We start from the raw sequence: 20,535 nt of genomic DNA, 5'->3' as shown, positions 1-20,535 counted from the left end.
CCGTCCCGTAACATCTGTTTCAGGACACTCCATTCTTTTTTCATCAGTGTACAGTCTCTTGATGAAGCTTCGTGCGATCCATGGCATTTGGGACATTTCAGGGTTGCTCGGCAAGATTCCGTATTGTGTGGGACTGCATAGCCGGAGCAAATCGCCACATTCCTGCAAATCCATATTCCTGGCATTTCCTGCACTGAACTAGTCTTGGTGTAAATGGACGGACCTCGTGACGAAAGTCTTCCACCTTCACGTGGGATGGCAATATGTTGCCTTTGAAGACAATCTTCACGCAACGCGAGTTGCCAGAAACGTGAGACTTGGACGATGATGGTATGGTCACTAAATGCCTTGATCAGCATCGGAAGGTCGCCAGAAGGAATGGTAATGTCGGCATCCTATATTACGCCAACCACCTTGTTCAGTGGAATGTGAGCGTGGACCTTGATGCCGTGGAGGTCTGTGGCTACTGGTTAGAGCAAGCAGAGATACCAGGTGAATAACGTCGATGGCCTAGTTTTTCCTTGCGCGGGTTGACTCGTACATCCTTGATGTCGTTTGGCACCAGAGATGTGCCGGTTCCATCATAATAACTGACGGGATTTTACGTCCCAAAACCACGATACAATTGTGAGGGACGTCGTAGTGGAATGCTCTGAAAATTCAGGCGACATCATGCAAACCGCACCGTTCGAGTAAATTGTCGTCATTGTAACGCCCTATGGCTATGAACTTCGAGAAATGTTCGAGCACTCTGTTGCGAACTGCAGCTACGAGAACACTTTTGCAAGTGCCTGGTAAGTGACCTAAAGGGTCGTACAGGCCCAGAAGTGTTTGACATGGCCTATTCCGCCATTCGTTGAACTTCATCGCGATACAGCAGCCTAACCGAATGCACATTACATAACTATTTCGGGGGTGTTACGGGCCAAAACAGCCCGTAACACCGGGTTCTGCGCCAAACCACCTTCGCCTTTCCCGTCGATGTGGTTGAAGGCGGTGAAGTGTCCAGAGATCTTCGTTTTGCCTTATGGCTATAAATAGGCTTGAACTCATCGTCGGAACCCTCACTGCTCGCCGAAAGCAGTTCAGTGGACTCACTGTCGGTGTCACTGGTGGCTGTCGGCGCACCCACCAGGCGTACCGACTGGTGGGTGCGCAGCCGAATCTACTCCCAGTGTAGCCAAATAAATTACCGATGACTACAGGAGAAAGATAAAAAAATAAGCAAAAACGCCAGGCCTGCGCTGAAACCGCAGCACAGTCACAGCGAAAGCTGGAAGAGCGGCATTTCTAGAGCCCGTTATAAACTCTCCTGTGGCTACTAATACAGGTACATTAGCAACGTACCCACTACGCCACAAAGCGTAATTTTTTGGGAAGTTGGGAAGCACCCAGCACGACATTATTCGTTGTTCTGCGGAGAAGCGAGGTACCATATGTAAGCGAGTATGTGCAGTTTGTTGATGCGGCGGTTGATGACGATGAATAATTATGGTTGCGCCCTTTGTAATGGGTTGGAAGCTTTAAACGACCCACTAGTTACGTAATGCATATTGTGTGACGCCCAGTCGTTATTTAACTGTCCTACCACGCTTTATAACACACTTTAACGGAGAAACGTAGAGCGAGAGAGAGAGAGAGAATTGACTTTATTGAGACCCTGAGGAAATGGATCATGGGGGCCTTATGGGCTTCCTTGGCAACCAACAGAAGTGCACTTGCGAGGAACCCACTACGCTATAAATCATTGTAATTTTTGAGAAGTACGGCAGTAGGCACTGTGCCATTTTTCGTCATTCTACAGACAGCCGTGGTACCTGCTAAACGCATGTAAGGCATTATGCGCACTTTGTTGATGCTGTGCGTGATGACGATGAAGAATTATGGCAGAGCTCTTTGTAATGGGTTGGAAGCATTCAACAACCTACTCGTTGCGCAATTCGCATTGTGTGACGCCTGGTTACAGAATTCGCTTTGTGCGACGCTTGGTGCTTATTCTACTCTTTTTACCACGCTATATTGCATATGCTAATGTGGTTCCTTCCCGACATGAAGCCTGTATAGGACCTTTTTGCAAAGCAGTTTCAAGCTCCGGCATGGCTCAGAGGTTGAATACTGGGCTCCCACGCAGAGGGCCCAGGTTCGAACCTCGTTCCATCCTGGAATTTTTTTCTTTAAGTTTTTTTTTTCTTATTTCGAGCGATACTGGTTACGGACACCGGCGGCGGCGGCGGCGGCGGCGGACAACTACGGCACCAAAAACGGCCGGTGAAATGATCTCATAACAGCTTTCGCTGTAATAACTGTCCCATGGTAAACAACGCGCTGTGCAAGAGGCATACGTCGTCGTCCTCCTCCAAACACTATAGAAACACTATAGAAGTTGTCCTCTGGGCCTGGCATATATACTCAATGCAGAAGGGGGAGAGGGGGCGGGGAGGATTAACTATAGAAGTTAATAAACAACGTCTGCTTTCCTTCAGCTTTCAATTCTCGACGCGAGGTGGCGTCACGTCCCAGAGACGCTTTTCTTTACGCGGGCGACACGGGCTCGAATCTGTCAACGTAGACTGTCTATGTAAGTCTTACGTTGGGTCGAATTTGAACGCACACATAAACAAATGAGACAAAACAGACAGGCAGACATACGGACGGACAGATTATCCAGGCAGGTAGTAATGTACGGCTCATAAATTAAAAGAAATAGAAATAGGAAAATTGCGGGTTAGACGTACATTTACAATCAATTACACTCCCTAGAAATGACTTGTAACGACACCGAGGAATCACGAATCCAATACGGTCGCCATTACTGTTTATTTTCGTTTCTCCTCTTTTTCGCCCTCTAAGAACTTACCCTTGCGTCTTCTTTTCCATCTTCTTCCTTACACTCCCCCCGTTGTTTGTCGTCACCCCTCCTGGGGTGATACCGAAGAACGTTGCTTGTAGCGGCGAATTCAAGCTGTCCGTCATTGAGGTAGCCAATGGTCTTTAGCACACCTTGCTGTACCGATATTTTTACGACTTTAAACGGTCCAAGAATTCTTTTGTCGCTACCGGGCAGACCCTTCCGCACGAGCACAAGATCATTCAGTCCAATATCCGGCTTGTGTCCTTGGTGTCGCTTGTCGAATTGGAGTTTCATCGCCTTTCGGTATCTCCTTTGTGCCTGGTTGGTTTTTCGGTGTTCAAACAATTGCAGTTGATCATCGATTTTAAGTTCTTTGTCGGCTGGCAGTATTGGCACTTCGCCATAGGCAGCAAGATGCGGGCTGCAGCCAAGACTCGTAGTGTGTGTTCTGTTGTGGTGAGCCACAGCCGCTTCTAGGCAGCACTTCCATCCGCCTTTAAACGTTGGGTACATGGACATGAATTGCTTGATGTCACGTATAACCCTTTCCGCCATTCCATTGGCCTGCGGGTGAAATGGAGCGCAACGGCGTAGTGTAATGCCACGGCTATCTGCCCACTGCTGAAGTTTCTTGCTTAAAAATGCGGGTCCATTGTCAGATATCACGACTTTCAGCTGTGAGAATATCGCTCGGTCAAGCAAAGCGATAACGCTGTTCGTGTCTTCTCGTCCAGGACGTGCCGCTACCATTCTGGTGCACTGATCTATGGCAATCAAGAAAGACTGTGTCTTGCGAACCCCGGAACTCTTCTTTTTCAGTTCCGCAAAGTCCACGTGGACGACTTCAAAGGGTTTGTCCGAATGGTTTGGCAAGACGAGCTCGTCTGGTCGAGGCCTGTACTTCGCTTTATTCACTTGACACAAGTGGCACGACTTGACATAGGCTTCGACGTCTTTTTTCATGTTTGTCCATGTGAACCGTCTGAGAAGCTTGTTGTACGTTCGCCAGAAGCCATCATGACCACCTGATTCGGGGCTGTCGTGATATAAGTGAAGCACTTTCGGAATCAGTGTGTCTGGTACGACGAACTTGCCATCCTTGAAGTGTAGACTTTCATACCCTTCCCATAGTCTCGTCAAGTTAACTGTTCCATGCGGGATCTCGACCGCCAACCGAGACATTGCGTCGGCGTCAGTAAGATGGCTACCTTCACGGTGGAAGACGTCAAAATCGTACTGTTGAAGTTCATTGACCCATCGGGCCAATTTTCCCCTTGGCTCCGACATATTCAACAGGTGCGTTAATGCTTGGTGATCCGTATATAAGGAAAACTTTCTTCCGTCGATGTATGATCGGAAGTAGCGCACAGCCATTAAAACAACAAGAGCCTCCTTCTCAGTTGTGGAATAATTCTGCTGGGTAGGGTTGAAGGTGTAGGAGTAGTATCCTATAACCCTAAGCTGTTGAGTTGGAGGTGAACTGAGGTCTCTTTGGTACAGAACTGCCCCTGTACCATAATTGGAAGCGTCCGTATTCATCTCGAAAGGTAAACTATAGCCCGGTAGCGTAAGGATAGGGTCCGATGATATACGACGTACAAGTTCTTGATAAACCCTTTCGCAATCTTCGGTCCAAACAAAAGGCACTTGTTTCTTCGTGAGCTCCGTCAAGCACTTCGTCGTCTTGGAGAAATCTTTAATAAAACTCCTGAAGTGGCCTGCTAGTCCAAGAAAAACTCGAAGTGAGTGAATGTCATGTGGCTTCGTGAGCTTTGCGATCCTTTGAACGGACTCCTGTTTGGTGCTCTTGGTGGTTCCGTCGAACACTCTTCCAAGGAAAACCACTTTCGACTTAAAGAACTCGCTTTTCTTCTCATTGATCTTGAGATCCGCGTCACTAAGTGCTTGTAACACTTTCCCGAGATGTCCAGAGTGCTCCTCTTTTGATCTTGAGTACACTATAATGTCGTCAATATAAACGTTGCAGAAGACTCCCAAGTGTGGCTTCAAAACACTGTTCATCATCTTCTGAAACCAAGCTGGAGAATTTTTCCAGCCAAATGGCAGCCGGTTGTACTCATACACGTCAAATGGCGTAATGAATGCCGAGAACTTCTTCGTTTCTTCTTGCAGAGGTACTTGCCAGAAGCCTTTGCAAAGGTCGAGACGCGAAAACACTTTGCAGCCTCCGGTTTCATTGATTATTTCGTCAATATGTGGCATTGGAAAGGGAAAAAGGTCAGTCTGCTTGTTTATATGCCTGTAATCGGTGCAGAGACGAAATGTTCCGTCCTCTTTTGGTGCAATAGTTATCGGTGAAGGAAAAGGAGACGTAGAAGGGCGTATGACACCGGCATCAAGCATTTTCTGTAGCTCTGCCTTCAGCCACAACTTCTTTTCTCTGGACATGTTGTAAGCCTTCCGCTTCACTATGGTCGTATCTCGGAGCTCAAATGGTACTTCAAACTTAGTGGTCGCCTTCGGGTATCCGCCTACACAAAGTAACTCAGGATACATGCGAGTGACGTCTTCTGCGGCGGTGGGCTTGCGGGGGTTTTCGGCGTCGGCTGTAAAGGTAGTCAGCAGGCGATCATCATGCTGTGGTAACTTGTCCATCCCAATAATGATTCAAACGCAATTCTTGCATTACCGGGCGGGACAAAAGAAGTTGATACTTCACTCCGTGAAGGGCCAGTGCTTTCACAGTCGTACTCTTGCCCTGACACGTAATCAAGATCTCTGTCCATTCATCATACAGTTGTTTCCTGCCATCATAGCCGTACACGATGACGGGACAATCTTTTCTTATAGTTAGCTGAGGAATCGCGTCCTTGTTAATGACAGTGATTGACGCTCCACTGTCAACTAGAGCTTTCACATCCTTCCCATTTACTTGCGCAGGCACGTATATTAGCTTGGCGCGGTCCGTGAGAAAAATCTTTTCGTATGCTCGGGACGAAGGGTCGTCAGAACATCATTTGGTAAATTTCCTTTTCTTCGTCTGCCTTGTGTTTTTCGTAGACGGCTCGGGTTCGCTGAATGGGTCTGGCCATTCAGGTGCTGGAAACATTTCAGCGGTGGTCACTTCGCTTGCCGAAGACTGTCGCTGTTGAACGAACAACAGCTTCATAATCTGCAGTAGCTCCTCAGGCGTTCGTGGTGTTCCAAGCTGAACATGGCGCTGCATGCATTCAGGAAGTCCCAACGTGATGAGGCACACAAGTGACGAGTCGGAGAGTGCAGAGTCCGCCGCATGCAATAGCCTCCACTTCTCAAAAAAGTAGTTCGTAACAGGACCAGAGAGGTACCTCAAGGCTATCGCACGGTCCCAACTTCGAAACTTGCTTTCACAGAATGTCGCTAGAAAGCTCTGCCTCCAGTCCGCCCAAGGATGTCCTGCCTTCTCTGTTGCTCGGATGTCATGCCAGGTCTTCGCAACGCCTCCCAGGTAGAATCGCATGTCCATTATTTTGTCGCGATCGTGATTCCAAAAATTTTGATCGCATGCGTATTCGTAGAAGTCAAGCCAGGCTTGAGCACTCATTGATGATGATCCATCGTAGATCTCTGGCTTAGTTACTTCCAAAGGTGGTTTCAGAGATCGGCCAACTCCTGTCTGCATTAAAAGCTCCAACAGTTGTTGTTGCCGCTTGCTATTTTGTTCCTGCAGCTTGATTACATCTTGGAAAATATCTTTGCCTCTTAACGGGCTGTCTCTTTCAGCAATCTCCTCTTTTGTCAGTCCGGCTTCGTGTAGTCTATCTTCACTATGAAGCCGACCAGTATGCGCGATGGCCGCTTTAAGTTCCTCGCGATTCATATCTTCTTTCGAGAATTAACGATATGTCGCCGAACAGTCAGTGCTCACGCGAACAGATCGACTTTCCACCATAGACGCAGCATGCAACGCTCACCGTCTTGACACATCTTGCAGCGACGTCGACGCGCATGGTCGTCGGAAAATCGGAGCTGTTCAGGCGCGCCCAGGATCCTGCAGTAGACTGCGCCAAAATTGTAACGACACCGAGGAATCACGAATCCAATACGGTCGCCATTACTGTTTATTTTCGTTTCTCCTCTTTTTCACCCTCTAAGAACTGTACCCTTGCGTCTTCTTTTCCATCTTCTTCCTTACATGACTCCCAGTAATTGCGCTTTTCTCTGAAGCGCGCGGCGGCCAATGACACTGGTGACGGATCGAACTTACTGCCTTTGTAGCAGCTCGAACACGCAATTAGGGCTGATATAACGTAACGATTACTTTCATTCAATTCTATTACTTTCTTCTAAGCGGTACATCAGTGATATTCCGATTGCTAAAGAGGCTCCAAAGAAATAGCACTGAAATGGAATTCTTGCATTGTTCGGACCATTGCAACACACAGCTCGGCGTTTATTTTATAGTTCTAAAGGCATGTACTTGGTGTCTGTGTATTCCTCAAAGGAACAAATAACCTAAGAGGCAATATCACAGCTTCTTATTATTTCCGATATAAGTTCGCTCACCTGGACTCGAAAGCTCTCGAGTTTCATGAAGCACTGCTCCAACAATGCCAATTTTCGTTCCATTTATAATTTTTGTCACAGATTTCGGAAGTGTAATATTCTTTAGTGCATCTTCTTTCGAAAAGTCTGCGTTGGTGTTGATGACAGAAATGTTGGCTGCTTGCATACGGAGTAAAAATGGGGCAAGTCCTTTTGGTCCATCGTCAAATTCATGATTTCCTAAACACTGCAATCGCGAAGACAAAAGTAATGTTCATTTAAATAACATAAGGCATATGAAAAATTGAAGGCCCAAGCTACATCATTTAATCGGGGTCTACAAGGTACCTGCATTTAGTTACGTACAATGCAGCTCGAGTTATAATATTTTAGTTATATTGGATTAAAAAGAAAAATATATTGCAAGCTTGAGGCTGGGAAAGCGCGAAGTTTGCCCTCATGTATGTTTTTACATTGTGATAATGATACACTTGCCACATAATCGTAGCCCATTTTCTCCATAACGGCAGAAACTATGTTGTATTTGAGTATGTTGTACCAAGCAGTTCCTTGATAGAAATCTCCAGCATTCATAAACATTGCGTTTTTATGATTCTTCTTCAACTCTTTTACCTGAAAAGGAAAACGATAACAGTATTTTAATGTAGCGCAATATGAGACAAATTGGCAAGCATGGCCAGAGGATCGTTTCCTTACACCGTTACAAAGTACCACAGAGATAACTCTGACGCGAGTGCAACATTTTCCTACTATTTGCGCCGAAAGCAAACGTGAATTCCTATTACCGAAAATGTACGCTTTATGTGAGCTGTACGCACAGTACTCGGCGATTGGAACGCGATGCTCGGAGCGTGCGGCTGCTTGCGGTGAGGGTGAGAGCGTTCGTGACGCATGGTGACTATGGGCACCGTGCATACGTTAGGAGCCGCCACAGTCGCGCGCTGCCTCCAGCGCCAAAGCGGCCACGGCAGCAGATTTGGCGGGATGGGGGGGGGGGGGGGGGGGGGGGGGGGGGGGGGGAAGCAGGCGACACAGGCGGCGGCCAGCCACTGCGCCGTGTTTTAGTGCTTCGCTTCTTGAAGCGTTCTCTTTCCCGTTCGCTTCCAAAAGACGTCAAATTGTTATCAGCTGTCAGAGAACGTAGCGTTAGCGCATGTGCTTCTTTTCGCCAGACCTCGTGTATCCTCAGGCGAACGCGGCAACATAAAATGCATTAACTGGGGGAAGACAACGGAGGTGACGAGCCCGCTGAGCGAAACTGCGCACGTGTAACGCGGGCCGTCTCACTCACTAAACAATCACAGCTTATCACCCTCGAGCTAACGCGGCAGCTTGAAACCGGCAACACCAGCAATTGCACTGTCACGGCCGCTGAATGAAAAAAAAAAAAAAACGCTTTCCATCGAACGGCCATGGCACTGCATTCGCTGCGCCGACTTATTCAGTGCAGCCGAGTTCGTCGTCGCGGCTCGTGTTTTGCTGCCATGGCACTGCAAAGCGTGCCAATTATTATTACGTTTGGATTCAGAGAGCTACGTGATACAGATAGTTTCTTCCGAGGAGCTAACCTGAAGAAGGGTAGGGAACTCCTCGAAGCGGGTCACGTTCACGGCGTCTTGGAAGAGGTGTTGCTCGGCAGATTAACAATCACGGGCAAATGCAACCCCAGAAAAAAAAACCATCTATTTACAAAACTCAATTTTGTCGTCGAACGAGTGCGATCTGCCGTTCACACCGATTCCGTTCATATTCTCTAAATGGAAACCGGTAAAAACGCGTGCCCAGAGAATTCCTGTAGGGATTATTGCACCCAACAACGCAGCAATTATTCCTGGAGTTCGGCATTCCTACGAACAGCGGAACCGGCACAAAACGAACTGCCCGCGAAAATACCTCGCGCCGTCACAGCGGGAGCGTGGAGCGAGGAGGGGTGCAATCGCGGAGCGATGTTGTATGCTATATTATTCTTATCGTCCACCACCTGCGGCTGACTGATCGCGTTGATAACGCGGACGTACCGTCGCTCTAGCCAAGCGCGAGAAGCCCGAAAAGTGTAGTCATCGTAAAAGGCATAGTTCCTCGACTTCACCCTATTTCGAGCGCGTCAGAGCATCCCGCCAAATCTGCGCTTCTTGCCGCTAGGGACGCCGAGCGGAGTTACGTCTGCACGGAGCCTATGGTGACTACATCCGGTAGACAGCCGTTCAGTTTGTGGTTCTCGGTGGATTCGGAGGAGCGCTGCTTGTAGGGCTTTTGCCTTTCACTGAGAAAAAAGAAATCATAACATCACTGACAAGCGGTCTGTCTCGAACATTTATCGCACCACGTCACGTCTATCATGTTTCGCAATCGTCGTGCGTAATGTCCTGCTCGTAAATGTCATTATTGGTTTCCAATACGGTTAGTAATATAGACTGCTTCTTTTCAACGTGCCTTCAGGCGAAACATATCAATTAGCGCAACGAGAGAAGTATGCCAGAAAATATTTGAGGAGCCATTCTACTCTTGAAGGTGGATGTCTAGCGAAGCTGTTTAGCACACGACACAAAGATGACGCAGACTTTCGAACCATAGCTGATCACAGACCCTGCAACTAAACCCGAAATGACCGTCCGTAAAGTCCCTTTTGAACTTAGCGTATGCTCCTTTAAAGTTTTCAATTTGAGCATCATGCGTCTTTTTTCCGCGACATGCGTCGTCGTGTCTGGCTTGCCGCATGCGTTTTGCGTTACGTGCGCGATCTTAATTGGTCTTCGCTGCCCGCGTGTTCCCTTCCTATTTCATGGACCAGTGGTTAGGAGTGGCGTTTGCCCAATTTCTGAGGCGCATAAGCTGATGCTTGCCGCTCGCGTGTTCTCTTCATTTTTAGTGGACTAGTGGTGAGTGGTGGGGTTTGCCCATTTCGGTGGCACGTGTCTGCTCACTAACGGACAAACGGACCAATCCCCTACACGTATGATGCTTGCTGTAAAAAAGAAAAAAAGAAAAAAAACCGCAGGACATCCAGTCAACATTTTGTTGCACGTTTGTTCGTCTCTTCCTTTGCCTACCTTTTAAAAATGTGTTTCAAGCTTCTGCCACTTAAGCAGTCGAGTACAAACAAACGCAGTCTTCCCAATTTCCATAATATTAAATACCTATGACGCGATTAACGAACGGTGAGAACGATCATCTAACTAAAGGTTGCTGCCTTCAACTTATTTTCTTTAAAATGGCATCGAACTTCGTTCGTAGTGGGATCAATACACTGACAAACAAGACGGTTCAAATGCCTGTGTTGAACGGAGCAGGGTGACAGAGCGTGCACAGTGTACTAGACACAAACGATTTACTATAACAGCTACGTGATAGCCGTGGATCAAATGCCGTAGTAATCTTCAAGAGCGGGTTTCCATCTCATTACTAGTGCGCTGCGGTCACGGAAAGGCCACAAGAAGACTACGTCACGCACGCACGCGTACGCACCTGTGGCTACGAGACGACACGAGGAGCAATTTACACTAAGCGTGCTCCCGACGGCGGTTCCACTCGATGTCGTTGCAGGCATAGTGTTCCTGAACATTCCGCACACAGTGTTATACAAATGTAAAGACGGATGTCTCAATACTTTGAGCAGGGTTTAATGGCCGACAGCGTCAAGCAGCACTGACGGAGAAAACACGCGCGCAGCGCTGCAGTGGTGCCTCCTTGCAGAAACTTCAAGCCTGAGTGTGCCAGTACTGAAACATCGCCGGTCTTATAAGCTATTGAACTGCATGGCTGTCTCGATTCCATTTGACTTCCTAGTGACGAAATCATTACAAAAAATAGCCACAGTGTCGCCGCAAGGACAAAACTGTATCCCTCTTTAGTAAGGATCTTGGTAATGCGATAGCAACGAGTCGGAATGTTATACGACGTAAGGCTAGCGGCTAGCTTCTTTAGCATCCGGTCTGGCGCAACCCACAAAACGCTGGCGTAAGAGAACACTGGCCGCTGCGGCGAGCAAAGCGACCTTCGTGCTGTCTATCGCTTCAACGCAAAGTAACCGGTGAGAGCACGCCACGTACAAGCGTACGAGCCGTCTGCTAATCTCTGTCGAAATAGCGCGCGCGCGGCCGCGCCTGTTTGATCAAAAGTTGCGGTCGCTGCCCGAGCGACGCAGGCCCCCCTCCGGCACCCCTTCATGCGCCTTCGCGCGACGGAGACGGCTGGTGCGTTTCATCTCTGCTTGATCTGCGACCATCGGCAGCCATCGCATGCTTTCACTCGCACACAGAACTTAGGACGCGCGGGGTGATGTCATCGGTTTGGACTTTATACGGAAATGCCGGTGACGGAACAAAATTCTACTAGACTGTCCATGTGATTGCTGACGCAATAAAAAAAAACGAAGCGGGTCTAATAATACAGGTTGTACATGGAATTTCACTGCTGTTTAGGTACTAGTGCATACTATAACTACGTTTTCATATTTTCGAGCAAAGTTCACTGCTTTGAAAGACTTACTTTGTGCGTAATCCTGGCAACACCTCCATAGCACTGACTCTTATTAGCGGTGCATAGACCGCCATCTTTAGAGCTCGGGACGATGTGCGAGTGGATGTCGTTAGTGTGTAGAATCGTCAGCTGCAGTCCTGCACTTCCTTGAGCGCCATTGTCTCGTGCACTGTGGCGTAAATGACAGCACAAAAATAAAACGAACGCAGTAGCCGAGAAGCACCGCATTGTCGGGATCCAGATATCCTGCCCAGTCTTTCCGGTAAAATATCATGAACGATGAACACAATGCACGAACGTGGGCAGTTCAGTAGCCCGCGCTACCCAAGTGTCTTGAGGCACCACTGAAATACATGCAAGAAAAGAAAAGTCTAAACGTAGGAATGAACCCATGCAGCAGAAGCAAAATTCCTTCAGACTGACGCCACTGCACTCGATATCTAGTCCGAACTCTTGCAAGCATAGTTTGAAGCTGTCTTTGTGACGGCAACAAACCATTTACGTACATGCACACGCGGAGGACCCTTGAGCCTTCATTCGGCGCCATTTGATTGAAAGGTTACAACTCATCGACCCTAATAAACAAAGCTGTCGTCATGGGAAAGGCTAGCATTTACATACATAATTTCACAAACGAAATAAAATGCGCATTATCGGTGGCTACTGTGACCTGAAGCCAAACACTCGTCGTAGTCTTTGTTGATGATTCATCGTTGTTTAGTATCAGTGGTCATGTGCGAATTGATTAATCATACACAGGCCCGAGGGCGCCTCTGCACGTGCCACGAAGACACGTACCTTTATAGTTAAAGTACATGTCAAATATAACTGAGGAACAACTGAAGAATGAGGTACTGCTCTGTGAGTAAAAAAAAAAAGAAAATACTATATGCAGCGAAGAGTGACGAAGGCGGTAACATTTGATAAAGAAGGAGGATAGGTCGCCTGGAAAGTGCGTCCCTCGCCTGCTATTCCTTATTGTCCGGCTCAGTGGTATATAGTGGCTACGGGGCTTGGCTACTGACCCAAAAGTACAGCGGTTTCGATCCCAGCCGCGACGGTCGCATTTCGATGGAGGCGAAATGCTAGAGGCTCGAGTACGGTGCGATGTTAGTGCACGTTAAACAACACCAGATGGTCGAAATTTCCGGATTCATTCACTACGGCGTGCCTCATAATCATATCGGGGTTTTGGCATGTAAAATCGCCAGATATAATATTATTGTTCTTCCTCACTACATGACTATGTTACATCCCGCTAAAAAACGCCACCTCATCCCGAAAAGCATTCTTCATGATATTCTTTGACAGGATAATAGTCGTAATGATAAAGCGCATCCTTCATTTGTCAATTGGACTGCACCTTTTCCAAGCAGCTGGGGAAAAAGACGGTAACTAGTATTAGTGAAAAAAAAAGAATAATAAAGCAGCACAAGAGAAAGATTTATACGCATCCGCAAGAGGAAGAATATCAACATTTCTTTTTTTGCCACACTGCAGTCAACTTACATTAGATACATTCAGCGAATTTAAGCGCACGTTAAAGAACCCCAGGTGGTCGAAATTTCCGGAGTCCAGCACTACGGCGTCTCTCATAATCATATCATGGTCTTGGGACGTTGAACCCCAACAATTATTATTATTATTATTATGCATTCAGCAAGTCATAAATCATTGTTTGCTATCTTGCAGTGGCACTTGTAAATGCGCGAGTGTAACTGAAACTGCGTGCGCGGCTCTTCGTGCACGACGGGCCGATCGAAATGCGGCCGCCGTGTCTGCGAGTCGAACCCACGGCCTCCAGCTCAGCATCGCAACACCTCTGCCGCTAAGCTATCTCGGCTGCTTCACTTATTGAGCTGATACGTTGTTTTGCCCAAAGCAGTAAAGAGAGAAATTACGGCAACTTCCCACTACTGACGTCAAGCCTGAAGAGCGCAGCTGGATGGCTTCCATGTTTCTCCTCTTTTTTTCTTTTCATTTCTTTCTTCTCTTTCTTCCTCTTCCTCTCTGTTGCTTGTACCTCTTTTTTGTATCTGTTTCATTCTATTCCTTTCTTTCTCTCTACATCTATTTCTTTCTCTTCTCTCTATCTTTATTTCTCCTCCTTCCTTTTCTTTCTCTCTCGCTTTCTTTGTTTCTCTCTCTCCTTCTGTCTGGCTCTCTCTACTTTTTTCTATCTCTTTTTCGTGTCTGTTTCTGTCTATGTTTTTATCTCTCTTTCTATGTTTTCCTCTGTCTGTCTTTGTCTCTCAATCTCGTTGTTCCATTTATTTCTCTCTATTTTTCTCTTCCTCTCTCTTTCTATCTCTTTCTTTCTCTCTCTTTTTTTCCACGTGTTCGTTTTCGTTTAACGCTCGCACCTGCTGTAGACGGTGATGGGGCTTGCCCAGTTCGTGTGGCGCATACCCACTTGAGGAGTTTTCTGGTGGTACGTGCTAGTTCACGCCCCGACGGACCTAAATAAAGTTTTTCCATACCATACCATGCCATACCATACCATACCATACCATACCATACTGCACAAACGTGGGAGTCGCCCGCTGTGCGCTGACGTGCGCCTTGCAGGACCCAAATAAAGTTTTCAACCAACCAACCGCACAAGCTACGAGGAGACACAGCAGCTTTGCTGTTAAAAATCGTGTGAGAACACGCAAAGTTCACAACAGGTATATACGTTTTGGCTGTTTTCTTTTTTTCTGCAATTTCTTCTTCACCCAACGCCATAGAGACAAAAAGCAATTTTAAAGTATGAAAATTTTCACAGGCTTAAATGGATTTTAAAAGAAACGATAACCACATTATAGGGGTGGCGTTTCTTTCAGAATCCCAACGATATCATCATTTTGATTTATACATTTATTATTGATAGTTCTGAACCAGAGGACATGACATGACATGACAAGAACTTTATTGGAGACCTGAGGAACTCGAATCTGAAGAGCCGGAGGCCCCCAGATCAAGTTGGTGGCTCCGCCCACGATGGGACTGGAAACCAGAGGGTTGGCCAAAAAAAAGGGCTCTCAACATTTGTCATTTCGTATTATTTTATACACGAATTTTTATGGCTTTCAGTATAGACCACGCGAGGAATTCAGCGAGCGTACAAAAAAAAAGGGGGGAATAAGTAACGACCGCTGTTCGAACATTGTTTTGTTAAACGACACTTGATAATAAAGGTAATTCGTTGCCTATTATTCATTTCATGAAGCGAACACGCAAAAGCGGCTATGACAATGAGTGGGCCTTTTCTGTGCGTTTGTGCATATGCGTATTTTGCACATGATATATGCTTACTCGCCAGAGGCTTGCACACGGGGGGAAGGGGAAGGAGGACCGCCGCTGCCCCCCTGATCATCTAAAGGGGGTGCTACGGGCATGCATGTTTGTTTGAGGATAATGGCGGCCGACGATCCCCCGATGTTGCATTCCAAGAACTGTTTACTTCTCACATTTATCCTCGCAAAGCAGGGGACAAATGGCCGGTACTCATAAAAAGCACGTCATCGCTTTATTTTCATTTTAACACGAAAGTGTTTTATGCCGTGGTCCACCAAGACTTCAGTGACGTATTTCCGTCACGGAAATGACGTAGAAAAAGCTTACACGATCAGATATCAAAGAAAAAAAGTTACGTCAACGGGCATCGAACCCACGACCGCTCGCGGTACCAGCGAACCTTGATATCTTACTTTCAGCTGCGTTTAGGTCAAGGCTTGTCGTCTGGCTTCATCAGTAAACATGAAAGAGCGGCGCAGACACGAGCACTTTTTCTTTTTACATTTTCCTGTAGGCTATAGTGCTTTTAAAGAAACACTAAAGAGCAAAACGATTTTTCTCACATTAGTAAAGTACTCCTTCACGATACCAAAAACACCCCGCTTGCTGCGAGAAGACGCTTAGTAAGCGAGAAAACACGTAAAAACAAAATGTGGGTGGCGACGTCACATTCAAGTTTCCCCACCATTCGCCGTGACGTCACATGTTTGGACGGCGCCTACTAGGGACTACCTAGTTCCTAACCGGTAAAAATGAAGTACATTGTCCTCTGAGGGGGCCATAGACTTAACATACCAAGTTTGCGGTAATTTTGTTGAGACAATGGTGCCAAAACACGACAAATACACTTTGAAATCGGTGACGTCACGCGGGGAGATTTCGGCGCGAAATTTAAAAATGAAATTTTGAACTTGATTTTCTCCTCTATTGATAAACCTATGATGGTGAAATTAACGACATTAGAGTTCTCAGAGCACAATTTATCGACCTAAACCGAGTTATTGTTTCTCCTTAGTGTCCCTTTAACGCTTGTGAGAGCCGGCGCTGCAAGAGTCCCAGTGTATGTCAGCACCTTTCTGGCCACCGAGCATTACACAGACGTGCATCATGTAGTCAAGTTTTCCCTGGTATAGCTTGTTAATGTCAGGTTTAATTCCGGGTTTATGATGAAATAGAGCTGCCTAGACGAAAAGATTGTGGCATTTCCTCGGACCTTTCACGATAAAGTTGGTAAATATCACGCAGTGAGTGCTCTCTCACGTCAGTGAAGCGAACCCAATGAAAATAAGTTTGAATCAAATAGTGTTTACCATAAAGGCCAGGGTCAAGGCCGCTGAGAATTATCGTCACTGCAAACACAACCCGACTGATTTCGAAATTGTCGGAAAAGAAACGGCGTGTGAAGCTAATCCCAGAGAAAAAAGAACTGATAGGGTACCTATGCATTCGAATTTACTTTCGTCGGATGTCATTTACTTACGCACGTGATCGGTGCATGATACATTTCGTAGCGCCAAATACAGCAAGGAACCGCGAAGCAACGTAAAAAAGGCCGAAAGAAAAGAATGAAACGTTCGTGAGGTGCGCATGACGTGCACAAGGTCATGGACCATCAAGGTCCAGTAAGAGGTCCGCTTTTATTTTTTCAGATATAATAATGGCATATCAATAAGTATTAATTCAACAGGTCGCCTTTTTACCTGTGATTCCGTTATACAGAAAAAACACGGTCTGCGGAGCGAGAGGTACCTGGTTCGATTCCGCGCTTCGGAAGCATTTTTTCAAAATTATTTTTCTTTGGGACTTTCATATATATATACATACTTATACATATACGGTGAATGACGGCGACGGGGACGGACAAAAAAAATCACAGCATATCCACGGAGTGAATGATGATGAGTGGGCGAAGCTGCGGAGGTTCATCGGTAAACCATGAATCTTCCGTGAATTCTGCCCAGTACATCATCACCGACATGAGATCGGGCGCGTTTATACTAAAGGTTCGATGAGAGTTATGACGACTTGCAGCTCACTTTAATTTTACATGTACGCTGTGAATTTTCATTGTTTAGAAAACCATTGCTTTAGAAAACATGTGGCGTCTTTCGTTAAGCAGCTGGCGTCTTTTCGTTTTGCATTAGAAACGTCTGGCGTCCTTTCGTTTTGCTTTTAGAAAACATCTGACGTCTTTCGTTGGTTTATTTCATCAATCAACGGCGTATTGAACAAAATTTTTATTGTTTAATCACGCACAGGAGAAATCTCACCAGGCACTACCTTGGAGGTAAACAATGGCTGCTAATGGGAATGAGAGACAGAAGTCGGTATTTAGCTAACACTTACACTTCTACTTCTACTAACGTTTCCTACTGGAACATGCCAATGGCTGCTAATGGGGAATGAGAGACAGAAGAAGTCGGCTTTTAGGTTAACGCGCACGCTGCGAATTTTTTATTGTTCAACAACGCACAGGAGAAATCTCCCACCGGCACCACCTTGGAGGTGAAGATCTGGTACTAGCGTTAAGACTGGTTACGCACTACGACGGGGACGAACGGGTGCCGCTTTAAGGAGCTTCGCCCCTAAAATTAGCCGAGACTGTCCATATAATTGCTATCGCAATAATAGTTATTCCTGATGACGTCAACACTGCAAATTAACATAGAAAAGACCACACGCTTGATGTTCACTCCTGTCTTAAGGTCACCAACGCAGTAACGATATCACAGCAGACTCGGTAACATCGGTTAAATACCTCGGCGTCTTAATTAACTCTAGATTAACGTGGACTGACCATACAGGGTATATTATATCTAAAGCTAAAAAGAAACGTTGGCTTTCTGAAGTTCTTTCGGTACTTGGCCGACAGGGACACCCGGAGTCGCTCATATAATTTCCTTGTGCGTCCATTCCTGGAACGTGCATCAGTCATTTGGCATCCCCACCAGGCCGCCACTAGCAACGTACTCGAATCTTGTCGTCCTACTAGCGAATTCAAAGCGTTCCGTCTCTGAAAGAAACGCTCAACATGCCGCCGCTCGCAATGCGCAGGAAATTTTCTAGGTTATCTTTTTTTTTTCCGCGCACTGTATAACAACGACACGTCATTTGTCTGGTCACGTATTTTACCGTCACCTCATACTTAAAATTGCGGCGATCACGCCTACAAAGTTATCGTAGCCCGGACTGAAAAGCACAATAACTTAGTAAAAATAAAATCAATCATCAGTATCTTAATCAATAGAAGAATGAAATTACAGTAAAACGAGTTATACATACAAATAATTCAGTAACCCCTCCCTGATCAGCTAAACGGGGGCAAGCGAAGCTAGGCGCGGTCGGGGCTGACGTACTACTCTTCTTCGTTTGTTTGTCTGTTTGTCTTTAGGTAGCGGCCGTCCCCGGAACGCTGTTTTGGGGCGTCCCCGGGTTCAAACCCTAGCCCCGGAACGCAGTTTTTAGCAGCGAAGCTGTTCTTAGTCAGGGCTTTCATGTCCGGCGTTGTGGTAGCGGTGATCACGTGGTCTCGCAGTGTGGAGAGTGAGGCTCGGTAGGAAGGGAGGGCTGCGTGTGCTGAGAGAGGCGAGGGCGAGGGCGGAAAATGTGAGGAGGGGGGTGAACAATCGAGAAACGAGCAAAAATGGTGGGGGGGACGGTTAGGCCCAGTGGAGTGTAAAATAGCTTGTCGGTATCAGTGTTCAGGAGTCTGCGCTTTCAAGATGGCGAACATTTCTCATTCTCCCGATGAAGAAGCCACCCGACGCTGAGCGTCAGCGAGAGCTGACGCGAGAACGGGCATGTCGTCGCCGAGCCAACCGCGATGTTCGCGCAGGAGATGCCGAAGGTGAGCGCCAACGAACGGAAGAGTTGAAAAACATGGAAGTGCAATATAGCCTGATGAAGAACGGGCATAATTCTCGCTGTTTCGACAATGCTCGCGCAGTGGAGCTGGCTCAATTTCTTTCTTATTTATTATTTTGGTGCGTGCCAGTTGTCGGTGAGGTAGGCTTTTTCGAACACGGCTACAGACCAAGACGTACCTTCACCTAGAATGAAAACACTACATAAATCCCTCACTGTACGCGCACAGCTGTCCGTGTTGTAGGGAACTGCCAACTATGGCCCACATTACGTGGGAATGCCCCTGAACGTCGAATCTCCCCTTTCGAGGACAACGTCTGGATGAAGGCAGTGGGAGACCTGACTAGCTAGCAAGTATCGGGAGAGCCAGCTTCCTATGCTTGACCAAGCCCAGCGAGCCGCAAAGGCCAGTGGCGGCCCTAGACTGAGGACGCCACCCAGTTGCCCAGAAACTTTATAATTAGGGTTCCGTGTTTTCGGAGTTGTTTTTTTCCCTCAGAATTCGAAAGGTGTTTTTCGGGGTTTATTATTTTTTTTGGCCGAAATGCGGCGTTTATCAGAGAGTATTTCTCGTAAATCCCCAATTCTCCGAAATTCGGAGTTTAATTTCGCGTTATTCTCGATACTTCTAAATCTTACATCAAATGATATCTATTTGAATACGGAAACAACACAACAGATTAAGCGTATTTCATTTGTCTGAAAGGTTTGAACGCACCAACACATACACGCAAGCACAAATGCTTGAATACAAAACACTTACGTTTGTGCTTATTACTACATTAATTAACGCTTGTTGTGATAGACGAAAGCATAATTTACGACGGTGCTGGAACTGATGGAAGCACCATCCTTTCGATTGATGATTCTCAGCTTTGAAAATGCCCTTTCAGCGTTTGCGCTAGGTACAGGGAGAGCCAGAAGACTCAGCGCTCAGCGAAAAAGCACTGGACATTCTGAAGTCTCAAAAACCGCAGGGGTTCAACAATGTTGTACATTGTTAAATTGTTAAATGTGCGACGGGTGTGGTCTACGAGAAACTGCTGACGTGGGGTGAACTGTATATCGGCCAAATCGACCGATGCATCAATGACAGCTTAGAACATGCCCTTTCGATGAAAGGAACCTAATCGTATAGGCCGTTAAAATCGGAGTTTATCGGATAAATCCGAATTATCAAAAACTTTACCAGCGAGTGTTCATCGTATTTTTTTAGGATTCATCCTAAAACACGGAGCCCTACTTACAATCAATAAAAGTTTTAACTCACTCACCACCATCACCAGCTACACAGGTCAGTCTGTACGAGCTTCGCTTAATTGAATAAATAAATACGTGCCCACTTTCGTGCTATGCTGCGACATTAATCCTGCCAGAACACGTTCGAAAGGCCATTGACAAACGCCTTGGAGCTACGTAGAGTCCGCAGCATATAAATGCACCAACTCTACAAATGTGACGACATCGATGTGACGTCTGTAAGTACTAAGAAACCGAGATTTCCGGTTCAAACTGTCCAGAGGGCACTGTCGAGACGCCTAGACTCCACTGACGCA

General features: G+C 46.7%; 1 protein-coding gene across 1 annotated transcript in view; it reads right to left on the bottom strand.

Annotated features, from left to right (window-relative positions):
* Positions 1-20,291, bottom strand: part of LOC119376689 (snake venom 5'-nucleotidase-like) — a 34,239-nt gene extending 13,948 nt beyond the window's left edge. Inside the window, exons 1-4 of the mRNA XM_049411463.1 lie at positions 20,254-20,291; positions 11,846-12,180; positions 7,832-7,969; positions 7,358-7,583 (exon numbers count right to left, since the gene is read on the bottom strand). Coding sequence (XP_049267420.1) covers positions 7,358-7,583; positions 7,832-7,969; positions 11,846-12,064 — 583 coding nt within the window. The 5' untranslated portion in view covers positions 12,065-12,180; positions 20,254-20,291. The remainder of the gene's footprint in view (positions 1-7,357; positions 7,584-7,831; positions 7,970-11,845; positions 12,181-20,253) is intronic.
* Positions 20,292-20,535: the final 244 nt, after the last annotated feature.

Source organism: Rhipicephalus sanguineus, unplaced genomic scaffold, assembly GCF_013339695.2.
Source record: "Rhipicephalus sanguineus isolate Rsan-2018 unplaced genomic scaffold, BIME_Rsan_1.4 Seq1954, whole genome shotgun sequence".
In the NCBI taxonomy this organism is placed as follows: Eukaryota; Metazoa; Arthropoda; class Arachnida; order Ixodida; family Ixodidae; genus Rhipicephalus; species Rhipicephalus sanguineus.
This window is presented reverse-complemented; position numbering and strand designations above follow the sequence as displayed.